A 16,437-nucleotide genomic window follows, 5' to 3' on the forward strand; every position below is an offset into this window, starting at 1 on the left:
GACAAACGGTGAAGCTTTTACACTTGTCAAAGGGCTCTTCATCAAAAGAATCCTCGGGAACAACTGCCACTGAATCCTGCAAGATACCAGGCGGTATATATCTATAATATATATACACATATAATAAATACAGCGTGCATAGTCAACTAGCCACCGGAGTAAGGCTCTAAGTTAAGGCAATGGATGGTGGCTCTCAACATGGATAAGGTCTTTTGAAAAGGGGTGAAGGGGCAGAAGGAAATCTGTTCTAATTACTGACCCTGTAGGTTTTCATTTCTAACTAACCATAAGATTATAGGGTAAATTAGGTTAGCAGTGCAAATTGGAGAAGTAATTGCATATATAACTGGTTCTGATCCAGATTAACTTCAGCAGCATAAATTAATTCAGTGAGAGTAAAAGGAAGCATGTTTAACCAACTTGTTTTTTCTAAAAATGTAGCAGGACGGCTTGTTGAAAGAACAGGATCTTTCAGAGAAACACAACGTAAGCCATTCCTGCAGAACAGAAATCTGACAGAACTCAAAACACACTGTGTAACTGAAACAAATCCCACCCCCCCCCACACACACAATCACAGGGTGTCTAGAATTAATTATCGTATCTATCGACTAAGCCAGAATAGAAGATAACCCATGTTCAATCTCAAAAAACTGAGCTGGCTCCAAATGAGGGATAGGGATTAGAGTTAATTTGACAGGAAGTCTCTATTGCCCATGTTCCACAGTAGTGCAAATATATACTTTAAGGAATAGATTTCCATGCTCGGCTGTGTGCTCAACCTCAGTTCATTTCAGTGAGGTGGGGGAAATGATCAAGCACCTGCCCACCTGAAAATGCCAAAGTTGTGCATCATCAGAACCTGGTAGATTACATCTTTGGAGGCTCTATCATACTAAGACCATGTAAACCATGTTAAGAGAATTATTATTTTTCTCCTTTCTCCTAATATAGCCTCAAGATACCCTGAATGCTCGGTCATGCTAATTCCACAAAGAGCATGGCAAAGACAGCAAACATCTATTTACAGAAATACATGGGAGAAAGACATTCCGGTATTAAGAAATATAGACCGAGGGTTATATTGACTGCTCGGTTGCACCCCCCCTATTTGCTGAAATATCTACCATGCTCCCCAACCTCAGGTGGATGGACAGGAATAGGACATGAGCTGACACCAGCCCTCTATGCACGTACAGCCAAAGGGAGGTGGGGTGAAAGGAGCTCCTGCCATCCAAAACAAACAGGTGGAAGAGAGCTGAGAAGCCAGGGCTCACTAGCTGTGGGCACTGAAGTAGGCATTGGCCCCAAGAGCAACGCCTTGGCATAAACACGCCCAGTATAGTAGAGTGTGAGGAAGTCCTGAGGCGTGAAACCGTTGTCAGCGAGGCAAAGGCGAGTGTGGAGGGATGAAGCCACGGCCATACTCCAACCATCCAGTGCCGGCACTCCACTGCACTGATGTGGCCTCTCCAGAGTGATGGACAATGGAGTCTCCTGCATAGACAGATAGACATAGGGTATTCAGTCTTCGACTGTTTCTCCCCTCTGCTGTTGTAACACAAGGAAAAGATAACTCACCTGGGTAGTAGATCTCGCTTTTCGTTGTTCCTTCTTTCCACTGCCGAAAGGTCCCTGATATAACAGTATCATAAATATCAGCCCAGTATCGACCTATAAGGGATGACACAGGATAAAAAAAAACCTGGCTAATCCTTAAGACCTAAGGCCCAGTGTGGCTCAGCAATAAGAAGTTGCCTGCTCTAAAGATCGCTCCCTCCCCACCCCATTTTTTCCAATACTTTTCTTGGGCAGAGGCAACAAGCTTGTCTTATGGTGCCTATCAGTATATTTTGTGACTTACTAAATCAAAAAGACGGGGGTGGGAATGGGGAATCTTAGATCCCAGAAACAGGATTTCACACAACATGGTAGTCACCACTACCTCTGTCTCTCCTCTAAAAAGTAGGGTATAAATAATTAATACAGTGAGCCCTCCACATTTTCTGAGGTGTGGGACGTGGATGCCCCTGAAAAGAGAAAAACCACCAAAAAAAAAAAAAAAAAAAAAAACACAACCACACACTATTTTTTACCTGAGAGAACACCTCTTAGGAATCTCAAGGTCCCCCAGTGTAACTCTATGGTCAACATCCACCAGAGGTTGACCACAGCATCATGCTGGAGGACCTACAAATGCCCGGAGAAGTGTTTTATCTAGTAATCTCTCCGGTCCTGCAGTGCAACTGTAAGTCAACTTACAACATAGTTGTACTGGATGGCCTACTAGAGATTCCAAGAGAGAACATATTAAATCAATCTGCACATAATTAGATCCCAAAAGTCAAAGCCGCAGATGTGGAGGGCTGATGGTGCACCCCACATTAGCATCCTGGCAGGTTTGACCCAGCTTACCCGAGTGTCCTCCAGTGTCCACAGCTGTGCCAAAGAGCAGGACATACTCAGAGAAGGAAGCATGGAGTAGGCACATGGAACCCATCCAGCCACCAGCATGAAACAAACACCCTTGCAAGTCTTCATCGGGAAGGATGTGCCCAGGGTGCCTCTTGCGCAATCCACATGATCTTGGAAAACGCCTGCTCATGGTCCAACCCTGCAGGCAATAAAAGGACCAAAATTAGGCTGGTGTTAAAACCCTCCAATATCTATCTATTCTATCTATCTACTATCTATCTAATATATATATAGGGTGTAAGAGCAGCTAGGAATATTTCAGTTAAAAAACAACAACAAAAAAAACCATCCAGGATTCTTCAATTGAGTATAACTTCTTGTCTTGAAAAGAATTTGAAAAGAAAAACTGGAGACCAATTTTGGAGGTGACTGCGAGGATACTATATGCCTCAAAATGGAAAAGTGAAGCATTACCACCGTAGAAAGACTGACTGTTACAGTTAGCAACTAGATGCAACTAGATAAACTTGACTCATTACTCATTTAATCAGTTTAAAAAGTTGAGAAAGAATGAGCTGTAGTCAAAAATACTGGAAATCTGTACAGCTGGGTATTTAAATGCGGATTATATGATACAATGGATTTGTCAAGAAAGAGACTTATTGGAGAACAGAGAGCAACAAGTAAGGGTAGATAATAACAGTAAAGATTATAATTTATATTATGGGTCTCATAATAATGGATCTAATAAAATAAGAAGCAAATTCAACAAGGTTAGATAAGAAGTACGAAGGTAAGTCACTAATGCATCTTAGAGGTAAATAAGTGGTATGTATTTGTTTAAGTCTGGTTTATTTATGTAGGTATGTGCGTTTATAACATGTAAGATTTGTACTGTAGGATGGATGTAGAAATTACATGTTTTTAAGTAATTTATTTTATTTAAGTAATAAAATGTTATTAAAACAGACCTTGAAACGGTGGTACACTCGGTGTAACCTCTCGATTAGACTCTGCAATGCGCTCTACATGGAGCAACCCTGTGCCAAACCCGGAAGCTTCAATTGGTACAGAATATGGCAGCAAGGCTGGTCACTGGATGCTCCAGGACCTGCATATAACACCCATTTGGCAAGATCTACATTGGCTGATTCGCTTCCGGGCGGCATACACAAGGTGTTGGTTTAACCTATAAAGCCGTAAATGGCTTGGGCCCAGGCACTTGGAGGACCGCCTCTCCCCATATAGTCTGCCCCGCACTCTCAGGTCAACCGGGCACCATTTTTGAGGGTTCCTAAGACAAGATATGTCTCGTGGGCGCAAAGGGCATTTTTCTACCTCAGCCCCTCAGATTTGGAACTCGCTTCCCGAAGAGCTCCGCCTGTCTCCTCTGTAGGTCAGGAAAAATCTCAGACTTCCTTTTCTGACAAGCTTCCCTCATGTGTCCTAATTCCATCTTGTTCTCCCCCCAAGACACAACTGTTTCTATCCACCTAAGTTGTGTCTTGTAAATAGTAATGTTTTTAATGATGTGTTGTATAGTATGGTTTTTTGGAGGGTTTTTTGGGGATGGGGATATTTGTTGTTGGGGAATGTATTATGTTTTTTATTGTATTAATGTTGTTAACCGCTATGATCTAATGTTGGAATAGCGGTATACAAATAAATTTTATTATTACGTTTATTAAAAAACAAAACAGTAACCAAGAGCCCTCTCAAATGGCCAGTTTGAGACCACTTAACTGCCCTGGCTCAATGCTAGGGAATTATGGGAACTGTAGTTTTGTGAGACATTGAGCCTTCTCTGTCAAGAGAGCTCTGGGGCCACAAAAACTACAGTTCCTAAGATTCCCTAGCATTGAGCCAAGCGGTCTCAAACTGGATTATTTCGTGCAATGTGTTTGGGACCTAAGAAAGAAAGTGCAGATAAGAAGGTTTAGGAGGAGAGAGGAGAACTGGGTGAAAGAAAAGGAAACAGATGTGACAGGATGGATGGGTCAAGGGACGGACAAGTGGATATCCTAGGAGAAGGAAAAGGTTGTAAATGTAATTATTAATGGTGAGTTTCAATAAAATAAATTATATCTGTATCTGCAGATATCTGTGTTATTTGTGTGGGTTGTGCAGCATGTTTTCTATTAGTGTATTTTTTATATTTAAAAAATTATTTGGAAAAGATAACAATAACAAGAAGAATTAGAAGCGCAGCCTTGTTAGCCTGGAATATCACCATGCAAAGGGATCTTGCACCTTTCCGAGACTAAGGCTGCAGAAATAACCCAGGTCTGACACCCACTTAACTGCCATGGCACTGTCCTATGGAAGCCTGGGAATTGTAGTTTCTGTGGGGCATTTCGCCTCCTCTGTCAGAGAGCTCTGATGCCACAATGGACTACAAACCCCAGGATTTCCAAGGCGGGATCCATGGCAGCAGCTAAAGCAGCGTCAAACTGGATTATTTCCGCGGTGCGGAGGCAGCCTGAGAGAAAGACGTCTGAGCAAGAGCTCTGTAGGCTTGGTTCACTCCTCAGACGCAGGAATCCCATGAAGGAGGCTGGGGTGAAGAGGCCATAGGATCCATAACTGCAGAATAAAGCAGCGCCATGACAGTAATAACGATAGCGAGAGAGCAGTAAATACAACAATAGTAACAACAACAGTAACAGTAATAACAACACATAACAACAACTGCAATGATGGTAATAACTGCAATGATAGCTATGAGAACAATGGCAGTATAACAGTAACGAACAGCTACGACAACAACAATAACAGTAAAAGGCTAAGTACAATGAAGGTAACAGGATCAGTGTCACACTGCAAGGAGCGTGACAGCCATAAGGAGAGATACAACAAGAACGATGGCAGTAAGAAGGGTAACTGGAAAGTGATGATGATAAGTATATCAACACAAGAGGTAATAACTATGATAGCTGCAGTGAGAAGAATGACAGTAACGCAATTACGACAGTAATAACCGTAACAACAGCTACAACAAGAACAACAGTAAAGGTAATTACAAACACAGCCATAACCATAACATAAACTCAACATTGCAGAACTAACGATAGCTACAGTGACAATAACAATGGCCTGTTCCAGACAGCAAAATAAGCTGCTTCGAGTCACAGTGGAGGTTTGTGGGTTTTCAAACGATGCATGAGTCCCAGAGTCCAGAAGTCGCACAAAAGCCACGCTCTATCAACCCTAAGGACTGGAGCGTGGCTTTGATGCAACAGAAGGGTTAGATAGAGCGTGGCTTTGGAGCGACTTCTGGACTCTTGGGACTCATGCATCGTTGAAACACCAAACCTCCACTGTGACTCGAAGCAGCTTTATTTTGGCTGTCTGGAACAGGCCAATGGTAACGACAGCTATAACGGCGACGGCCGGGATAACGGGACCTGTAACGGGAAGAGCGTTAACAGCGGCGGCGTTACTCTCAGGGGCGGTGCTGCGAGGCCCCTCTGCCGACAGTCCTTCCTTCCTTCCTTCCCTCCTTCCTTCCCCCTCTGACTGACTTACCCGCGTGGTGCCTGGCGACGCGGGCGATCTCCTCGGGCTCGAACTGGAAGCGCCTGCCCGGGGAGGAGAGCCAGCTCTGGCGCAGTGCCTGGATGACCAGCGCGGCGGCCGCCACCGCCAGCGCCGCCCGGACCCAGCGCCCCGGCAGCCTCCACCCGCTCATCCTCGCAGCCTCCGTCCTTCTCTGAGGTGGAAAGGGCCAGGAGGCGGCTTCCTTCGCCCTCAGGCGCCGCCCTCCGACCGAGCCAGCCAATCCCCAACGCCAGCCTTTCCCGCCCGAAGGGAGCAGCCAATGGCGACTCGGCTCGCCTCAGCGCCGTGGCCAATCCCGGCCCTCGCTCTCCTCGACGTCACGGCTACCGGTGGCCCAATGGTTGCAAGCGTCTCTTATGACGCCACGCCGGAAAAAAGGGGACGGAAATAAATAGGCGACCGTGATTGGCTGAGCGCTGGTGCGGCCTCGTGTCACGTGAGCCCGTGCCCCCCCCCCGGCCGTTTCAGCCAATCGCTGTTCCCGAAAGGCGTTTGGTCACGTGAGGGGTAGAGTGGTCGCGACTCGTGATTCTTCCAAGCGAGAGGTAAGGGCCAGAGAGGAGTCGTTCTGGGGTCTGTTGGCTCTGGCTAGGACTGAGTGGCGAGAGAGAAAGAGAGAGAGGGCTCCAGTGGAGGGCCGAAGGGGGCGGGCCTGTCGCCGGGGCAGGGAGAGTGGTGGAGCTTACCCCCAAAACAATGGGCTGTTGACCCTTGCGGAACTTGGGGGAAGGGCTTGTTGCCAGGGTGGGCGGGGCTTGGTGCTCAAAGGTGGGGCCTGCTCCTAGCGAATGTAGAAAAGTAGGCTTCGGGAGGGGCTAGTCGCTAGTTGGGCGGGGCTTGTTCCTGAAGGGCGGGGCCGGTTGCTAGGGAGTGTAGGCTTGGAGGAGGAGCTTGTTGCTAGGGTGGGCAGAGCTTGGTGCTCTAAGGTGGGGCCTGTTGCCAGTGAGTGTAGAAGGGCAGCCGTGGAGGGAAGGGCTTGTTGCTAACATGGGCTGGAGGGAGGGCCCTGTTCCAGGAATGGGCGGGGGCTTGTCTGTGGTGGGCGGGCTTTACAGTGGAAGGGCGTGGCCTCTTGCTGGGAGAGGATTCAGGACTAACGTCGAAGGGAGGTGAGGCTTTGGGTGGGCGGGGTTTATCGCTAGAAGGAGGGGCGTGGCTTCCCTCTCTGTGTGTGAAGTGGGCGTGGCTCTTTGGAAGGGGCGGGTCCTCTCCCTGAGGAAAAAGGGGTCAGTGGCCCTGGGAGACCTAAGGAGGGGGTCACCAGGACACGGACCCTCCTTTTCCAGGACATGTCCTCCTTCTGTCTGGGAGGAATCTCCAAAAGGCCCTCCATTTTGGGGATGGCTAGGGAGCCCACAGAGGAGCCCCACTCTTGCTCTTCCGCTTCAAGAGAGAGGCCTCTCCTCCTTGGCAGAGAGAGAGAGAGAGAGAATGGGTCCTTCTCCAGCGCTTCTCTGTCAGAGAGCTCTGGGGCCACAGTGAACTACAATTCCCAGGATGCCCTAGCACTCAGAGGATTGTTTCTACAGCGTGTTTAGCACTAGGAGTCAGGGAGACGGAAACCATTCTGGGAGACATCGGAGTCAGTAGGAAAGTGTTGAGTCTGGCTTCTTGCTTTGCAGCCTTTTCACAGAACCCTAGAGTTGGAAGAGACCCCAAAAAGGCCACCCAGTCCAGCCCCTTTCTGCCATGCAGGAACTCACAATCAAAGCCCCCCAGCCCCTGCTTAAAGACCCCCAAAGAAGGAGACCCACCACAGCCTCCAAGGGTTGTGTTTTCTTACTTAAGATTCAGCCCTGGAGGTTTTGTGACTTCTGCCAAGAGCAGAGCCAGCTGCTTGATGCTGTCTTCGCAGGACAATGCTGCCTTGAAACCTTTCAGGGAGGTTGATGCCATTGGCCTCTTGGTCTTGCCTTTCTTGTGCAGGCGAATCCCAGCCGTGAGAGTACGTCTGTCTTTGGCAGTGACTTCCTTGCATTGCCTCCGGACGCCCTGGAACCTGGTAGGAACGCCTTCCTTCTTTTGACTCAACTGTTAATGAGATGCCTAGAAGCTGCGTCCGCTTCTCAGGGAAAGGGGTGGCGTTCAGGACAGAGATGTCAAGTGATGTCTAGTTAAGATGTGAGTGTTGTTTGGCACTGCTAACTGTCTATCATAAGGAATCTCAATATGGGTTGTGTCCAAAACATTCCAAAAGCCAAAGGGTTTTTTATGAGTGGCTGAGACAGTGACACATAGATGCATAAAGTCATAGAGTTGGAAGAGACCCCAAACAAGGCCATCCAGTCCAACCCCTGTATTCTGCCATGCAGGAACTCCCAGTCAAAGCACCCTGACAGATGTCCATCCAGCCTCTGTTTAAAGACCTCCAAAAAGGGAGACTCCGCCACTCTCCAAGGCAGAGTCTTCCACTCTCAAACAACTCTTATTGTCAGGGAGTTCTTCCTAATATTTAGTTGGAGTCCCTTTTCCTGAGCTTGCATCCATTGCTCTGGGTCCTGCTCTCTGGAGCAGCAGAAAACAAGCTTGCTCCATCTTCAGCGTGACATCCCTTAAAATACTTAAATAGGGCTATCATATCACCTCTTAACCTTTTATTCTGCAGGGAAAACATATCCAGCTCCATTAAGTCTCCCCTCATAAGGCATGGTTCCCATACTCTTCACCATTTTGGTTGCCATCTTCTTGGACACCTTCCAACGTGTCATCTTCCTTTTTGAATTGTGGTGCCTAGAACAGGACCAAGGCCAAATAGAGTGGCAGTATTACTTCTTTTGATCTAGACCAGTGGTTCCCAAACCTTTTCAGGCTACTGCCCCCTTTCCTCTTGGGTGACGACCCTAGCACCCGTCTCCCTGTGCCTATTTCTTGGTATTAGGCCCACTGTTCTACTGTGGGGGGGGGGGGGGGGAAGAAAGAAAGTATCCTAAGCAAGGGAAGTGGCTGCTTTCGGGTATTTTTGCAAATGAACTTAATGAAATCCTGCTTGCCCGGCAAGCCCACTGGGTGACCCTGGGCAAGTCACAATCTCCCAATCTTGCCTTGCCACAAGGGAAGGCGATGGCAAACCCCCTCTGAAGAGACTTTTTGTAAAAACAAAACAATGATCGGTTCTCCTCAGGGTCACTATGAGTCAAAACAACTTGAAGGCACACAACAATTGCTTCAAGTTCCAAAGGTAGCCTGGATCCCCATAAGTTTGTATTGGGGTGAAGGAAGGTGAGGCTGGGGAATGGTTTGGGAAAGTGAAAGAGGAAGACCCCTCTATAGAAGAAAGAGTGTTGTCCGAATGGAGTCCCTGGGGAAGAGAGCAGGAGGGCAGGCAAGTTCAGCAGGATTTCCACCGGAGGAAGGAGGGGTTGCTTGGCCTCCTGGAAAGCCCATGCCAAGCAATGGCCCTGCAGCCTCTTCCTCCCGGCTTCTCCTGGCAAAGGCAGGGAGAGGGGAATAAAAGTGGGAGAAGGAAGAGGAAACCCCAGGAGTCGCCAGAGCATTGACAGTGTCCAACGCAAAGGGGAACCGAGGAAGAGCCCTGCCCCTTCCCTTCCCTTCTGCTCTGGCTAGCTGGCTTGAGCTTTTAGTGGCCAACCAAAATGCACAAAATAGATGAAACAACCTTTTTAAACTCAGCTGGCTTCTTCATTGGGCAAAGGTGTTAAAAATCAAACAGGAGAAAGGTATCACTGTTCTGTGGATTTTGGATGTTATTATTTGCAGTATGGCCAAAACAGCTACTACTGGATATGCTTTCTAGATTTCAGGATACTGTATTTTGACACAGTAGGAGAATCCTAAAGAAGATGGGACAAAGGCCTGAGACTTAACTTTTTGAGGTCTGTACCTTCAACAAAAGTCAAAGATTTGTTATTGGGTTTTTTTTATATGGGATGGCATTTGATGTGTTTCACACAGCATTTAAAGTTTTTCAGATGCAGCAACACAAAGGAGGGGGCAGGTATTTTCACATAGGAGAGAAAAAGAAAGAAGGTTTCTTAGTGTGTCGCTAATGGACTTATGTGCAAACTTTATTTCCTTGTCTTCCAGAACCCATATATCCCCCCCTTTTTTTTTTTTTTTTCCCCTTTTCAAACCACACACATAGCTATCAGGGAGGGAAATGGAGGAAAGGGGAGCTCCAGCCCATTAGCAAGCAACTAAGAGGAAAGAGGGGCTCTGGACTTTAAGAAAGGGCCCTCCCCTTTTTCAGGCATACCCACAAACATTTCTATGAAGGGGGGAGCTGGAGGGAAGGGCAGTTCCAGTCCCAAGCAAGCAAAATGTTCCCCTATGCATGCAGCATCACCACACACATCCCGGGACACAAGAAAGCCTCCTTGCTGCTCCAAGTCTCTGCTTGCCTCCTTTCCCTTCCCTCCTCTGGGCTCTGGGTCTGGCATTCCTGCACAACACCAATCAGAACCTCAAGGGTGGGATCTGGATGAAGGTTTTCATAAGGTTTTCCTCCTGCCTTCAGGAATCGGAGACATGCTGCTTTTTAAAAACTTCAGTCCGGGACCGTCATGGTTTTTCAGCAGCAATGGCAATCTCCCTTTCAACCCCTATCCCCACAATTCCCTGCCACCCCTTCTTCCCCTCAGCGCCCCCTGGAGTTTTCCAACAACACCAGGGGGCCCTACTGCCCACTTTGCGGCCCATTGATCTAGACCAGGGGTAGGCAACCTTTTTGAGCTGGGGGCCAGGTTGCTGTCTCTCAAGGGGCGGGGCCGCGTGCTGGGGGTGGAGCTTCCACCCTCTGGGAGTGGGGCTGCATGTGGAGGGTGGAGCTTCCACCCTCCGGGGGCCAGGCCTCCTCCTCTTTGCCAGCCCCTGACAGGGCCCCAGGCCCCATTAGAGGCCTCCTCCTCTTGGAGGGCCCCAGAGGCCCGCTGCTGCCGTCGGAGCCCTGTAGCAGGGCCCAGTGACTGCAACGGGCCTCCTAGAGGCCGCCGCCAATGGTGGCAAAGTCTCGCGCGGCCTTTCCTGTGGTCAAGCGAGACTTCGCCTCTGGGCCGCCGCCATTTTGTTTCTCAAAATGGCGGCAAAGTCTTGTGCAACCACGGGAAAGGTCACACGAGACTTTGCCGCCATTTTGAGAAATAAAATGGCGGTGCCCAGAGCGGCGGAAAGCCGCAGTTAGCAGCAGCAGCAGTGCACAAGGGCCGGCCGAAAGGCCTCCGCGGGCCACATCCAGCCCGCGGGCCGGAGGTTGCCGATCCCTGATCTAGACACTATACTTCTATTGATGCCGCCTAAAATCGCATTCACACCGTTGACTCATGTACAACTTGTGGTCTACTAGGTTTCAAGACCCTTCCCCATTTTAGTTGCCCTCCTTTCGACACGCTCCAGTTTCTCAACATCCTTTTTAAATTGTGGTGCCCAGAACTGGACGCAATATTCCAGGTGGGCCCTGACCACAGCAGAATAGAGTGGCACTATGACTTCCCTTGATGTAGACACTATATTTCTATTGATGCAGCCTAAAATCGCATTGGCTCATGTTCAACTTGTGGTCTACTATTTATATCCCATATTTCCCCCCCCCCCCCATAAAAATATGGGGACACAAAGCATATTACAAACTTTGAAAAATAGAATTAAAATATACAAAAGGAGAAATTAAAATAGTATTAAACCAACTCAGCTGTCTCTCTGTAAAGTGGAAGCCAAGAGACCTGGAAGTGACATGAAATAGGAAGAAGGGAACAGGGGCAAAATGTTGGGGGAAATTCTGTCTTCCTGGGATTTGCAGCCATTGCTTCATCTCCCAGTCTCTAGAGGGGTCTGCTGGGAAGGGGGGGAGTGTGGAATTCTGGGATAGCCTGGCAGTTGGCCTGAGGTCTGAATAGGGTTCTAGAAGGCTGGTGGGTTTGACCATTGGCTGTTTAAGAAGGAGGGTTCCTTCTGGATTTCCTTGGCAGGAAAGGGAATGTGCGTGCCTTGATGGGGGACTCCCCTATTTGGTTCCTATGTGATAATGATTGAGAGGAAAGACACCCCATTTTGGAGTCAATGATGGGGGGCTGGAGGGTCTTCTGTAGAGAGGCAGTTTTGGGGGCTGGAAGCAAAGAAGGCCCCTCCTCCTCCTCCTCCAAAAAAAAGGCAGCAATAATAATAATCAATAAAATATAATTAAGTAATAATTAAATAATGAAAAATACAATTAAAACATACAAAAGTAGACAAAACAGAATTAAAACGGAATTAAATGTAATTCCCCCTGTGGAAAATGTAAGCAAAGAGGCCTGGAAGGGACATTAAATGGAAAGAAGGGGAAAGGAGTAAAATGTTGAGAGGGGATCTCTTTTCCTGGCGTTTGCACCCATTGCTCCATCTCCCAGTCTCTGGGGTCATCTGCTGGGGGGGAGCTTGGAATTCTGGGTGTGGAATTTTAGCACTGTGCCCAAAAGTCCAATACTGTACACCCAATTGATTGTTTTGGTCATATAGGGAAGGTCAGGCTTGATTTGCTCTGAGAGACATTCAGTTGTGATTTTACTTTTCCATAGAAGACTACATAAATGTGTACATATGTAAAACACCTCCATTTGTACTTTCTCCAGGTGTGCCTAAAACCAAGATGGTCTCCAAAGGAAGGAAGAGAGGAGAAACTACCTTCAGTTCCTCCTTTGTGGAAGAAACTGGAGGAAAGAAGACCTTGGGACAGGTTAATGTTCAGCCCTCTTTCTTTGTGGTGGAGCCATTGGGAATATGAAAGACTGGGATGCAATGGGGGACAATTATTTCCAACCCTCTTTCTTTCAGTGATCCAGTTGATCCGGGGTTCCTGCCACCTTGTCCTTGCTTCCCTTCTCACCAATCAGGGCCAGGATGGTGGGAGGGACTGGGATTCCAGCCAATAGTGACCCTCAGAGTGTCCCTCAGGAGACTTCCTTCCTGAGCATTAAACCCATGGCTTGGAGACAGGTTTTGCCCACCATTGGTTGGAAGGAGGCACCTGGCTCAGGCAGTTGGTTTGGGACACCATGAAAGGAAGGCCCTGTACAGACAGACCAAAATAAAGCTGCTTTGGGTCACTTTGGATGAATGCTGTTTAAAATGCATGTGTCCTAAGAGTCCAGAAGCCACGCAAAGCCATGCTCCAGTCCTAAGGACTGAATTGGGGCTTTGGCGCAGCATTTGGACTCTTAGGATGTAGGCATCATTTAAACAGCATACATCCAAAGTGACCCAAAGCAGCTTATTTTGGTCTGTCTGTATGGGCCCGAAGTCATTCCTAAAGATTCAATTTGTGGCATTCCTATTTTTATTGTCAAGGATGGTAAGAGGGTCTTGTGGTGTTTCTCTGCCTTATGGGCTAAAAGAACCGACAGACAGTCGGGAATCAAATAAATAAATAGTAAAAATCTGCTGAATGGGTGAGGCTGCTCTAGACTATATCAGTTTAGTAAAGCAGATGGGGAAGAACTACAGGGAAGAATTTACATGTGGCAACAAAGTCTCGCATCACACGAGAAACCTAGATGATCAGGAACCAAGATTGTAGCTTGTTCATTTCCCTCATAACCCATTCTTGAAGATCCCCGTAACTCTAGGAAAAGAGAGGGGAGAATATTCCAATATCTCCCACTCTATTGGTATTTGGAATCGACCATGTACTTTCCTCCCCTTTTGCTCAGTCACTCTCTGGATGAAGGCTATTTTCTATTGCAGATCACCTTTCGAGATGTGGCAGTGTTCTTCAACAGGGAGGAATGGCCCTTCTGAGTCCGAAGCAGAAATTTTGTACAATGAGATGATGATGGAAACTATGAAAGTGTCCTCTGTGGGTAAGGAACTTGGACCCATTACCATTCCTACAGAATTGGGGGGGGGGGTCTTGCATGCTACATTGCATGGCACTAAGTTTACTTTAATTGTCATAGCAACATGCTTTGAAATCTTGGAATTTGTAGTTTAGTGATCCACTAGAGCTGTCTAGTTGAGAACTGTAAATACCCCTCACTAAACTACCAATCGTAGGATTTCTTAGGAAAGAATCGGGGCAGGAAATAATCACAAAAAGTCAACACAGGTTTCAGAGAAAGAAATCTAATCTCTTTTTTTGATGAAGTTACCAGCTTGGTAGATGAAGGGAATGCTGTGCATATAATATATCTTGATTTCAGTAAGGCTTTTGACAGGGTTCCCCATGACATTCTTGCAAACAAGCTAATGAAATGTGGGCTAGACAAGGTAACTGTTACATGGATTTGTAACTGGTTGACCAGCCGAACCCAAAGGGTGCTCAACAATGGCTCCTTTTCATCCTGAAGAGAAGTGACTATTGGAGTCCCACAGGGGTCTGTCCTGGGCCCAGGGTTATTCAACATCTTTATCAATGACCTGGATGACAGAATTGGGGGTATACTTATCAAATTTGCAGATGACACCAAATTAGGGGGAATAGCTGATACTCCAGAGGACAGGATCAAAATTTAAAGTGACCTTAATAGATTAAAAAGCTGAGCCAAAGCTAACAAAATGAATTTCAACACGGAGAAATGTAAGGTACTCCACTTAGGGTGGAAAAATGAAATTCACAGATATAGGATGGGGACAGCTGGCTGAATGAAACTACGGTACATGTGAAAGGGATCTGGAAGTCCAAGTAGACCACAAGTTGAACATGAGTCAACAGTGCAATGCAGCAGCTAACAAGGCCAATGCGATTTTAGGCTGCATCAATAGAAGTATAGTGTCTAGATCAAGGGAAGTAATAGTGCCACTATATTCTGCTCTGGTCAGGCTTTACCTGGAATATTGTGTCCAGTTCTGGGCATCACAATTTAAAAAGGATGTTGAGAAACTGGAGAGCGACCAAAATGGTGAAGGGTCTGGAAACCATGCCCTATGAGGAATGACTTAGGGAGCTGGGGATGTTTAGCCTGGAGAAGAGAAGGTTTATAGGTGATATGATAGCCCTGTTTAAATCCTTGAAGGGATGTCACATTTTGTGGAGGGAACTAGCTTGTTTTCTGCTGCTCCAGAGACTAGGACCCGGAGCAATGGATGCAAGCTACAGGAAAAGATTCCACCTCAACGTTAGGAGGAACTTCCTGACAGTAAGGGCTGTTCAACAGTGGAACACACTCCCTCGGAGCGTGGCGGAGTCTGTTTCCTTAGAGGTTTTTAAACAGAGGTTGGATGGCCATCTGTCAGGGAAGCTTTGATTTGGATTTCCTGCATGGCAGGGGGTTGGATTGGATAGTGCCATCACTTGGAATCAAGCCCTCCCAGCTGGGTACTCTGTTAGTGAGCAGGTAAGGGAAAGTGGGTGAGGGGTTGGAAAGGCTCTGGTCTACAGAGATAATCTCATCTTGATCAGGATACCTATCTAGAAAACTGACCACTTCAAGTGTATGTACCTTGGTGTATGTATGAAAACCAAAGATGGTATAGGGATTCTGTTAGTATACAATACCATCCACCCCGTTGTCTAACAGAATCCCTATCTGAGCTGACACAGCTGGTCTCAGAGCTGTTGTTGGAGTCACCCAGACTTATAATTCTGGGCGACTTCAACATCCCACTTGAGTCCAGTTTAACAGGTGTGGCTCGGGAGTTCATGAATTCCATGACAGGCATGGGCTTATCCCAGTTGGTTTCCAGGCCAACACATTGCGCAGGTCATACCCTCAATGCAGTCTTCAGTATGGAGCAGGAATATCCATGGTCAGAGGTAACTAGTACCACCACACTGTTGTGGATAGATCATTTCCTGGTCAAGGCTGAACTAAGAGCCACAGTCTGACCCGTCGGGGCTGGAGGACCCATTACAATGGTCCACCCTCGAAGGTTAATGGAACCAATTGGATTTCAGAAAGCCTTAGAGGGTTCCTTGGTTGATAATGCCGGTGATTCTGTCGAAGATTTCTTTAATACCTGGAACACAGATCTCGCCAAGGCTATTGACACAGTTGCTCCTAAACGTCCTTTCCAACCTACTTCTAATCGCAAACCATGGTAAACTGAAGATCTGATGAAGATGAAGCGGGTTGGACAATGACTAGAGCATGACTGTCATGACACTTGACTCTTATGTGACAGAACTCGTCATAAGAAATTTCTTCTTTCCTATAGAGAGGTGATGCAGGCAGCTCAGAGATCTTTCTCCTCTGCACGTATCGTGTCTGCGGAGTCCCATCCAGTAGAGCTGTTTAGGGTGGTAAGGGAACTGACAAAGGTTCCACCTGTGCAGAACCCTTTACTTAACCTGACAGAGGCCTGCTGTGATGCTTTTAACAACTACTTCGCAGATAAAATCTCTCACATAAGAGCTGACCTGGATGCCAGGATTACAGCAGAATCGACTGATGAGGTGTCAGGTAAACCCGTTATTGAAGTTAAACTAGATCGGTTTGAGTTCGTGAATACCTATGACGTGGACAAGATCTTTGGAAATGTGAAGAAGATGACATGTCCCCTTGATCCCTGCTCATCATGGCTGGCCGTCCAGGGGGG

The 16,437-nt window shown here is 47.3% G+C and overlaps 2 protein-coding genes across 5 annotated transcripts in view; both read right to left on the reverse strand.

The window, feature by feature from the left end:
* Positions 1-6,137, reverse strand: part of SIGMAR1 (sigma non-opioid intracellular receptor 1) — a 22,989-nt gene extending 16,852 nt beyond the window's left edge. Inside the window, exon 1 of the mRNA XM_042455351.1 lies at positions 5,941-6,137. Coding sequence (XP_042311285.1) covers positions 5,941-6,103 — 163 coding nt within the window. The 5' untranslated portion in view covers positions 6,104-6,137. The remainder of the gene's footprint in view (positions 1-5,940) is intronic.
* LOC121924166 (myogenesis-regulating glycosidase-like) overlaps positions 1-16,437 on the reverse strand; it is a 718,305-nt gene that overhangs the window by 671,537 nt on the left and 30,331 nt on the right. The gene's annotated exons all lie outside the window — the stretch shown is intronic.

The sequence above is a fragment of the Sceloporus undulatus genome, chromosome 2, assembly GCF_019175285.1.
Source record: "Sceloporus undulatus isolate JIND9_A2432 ecotype Alabama chromosome 2, SceUnd_v1.1, whole genome shotgun sequence".
NCBI lineage: Eukaryota > Metazoa > Chordata > Lepidosauria > Squamata > Phrynosomatidae > Sceloporus > Sceloporus undulatus.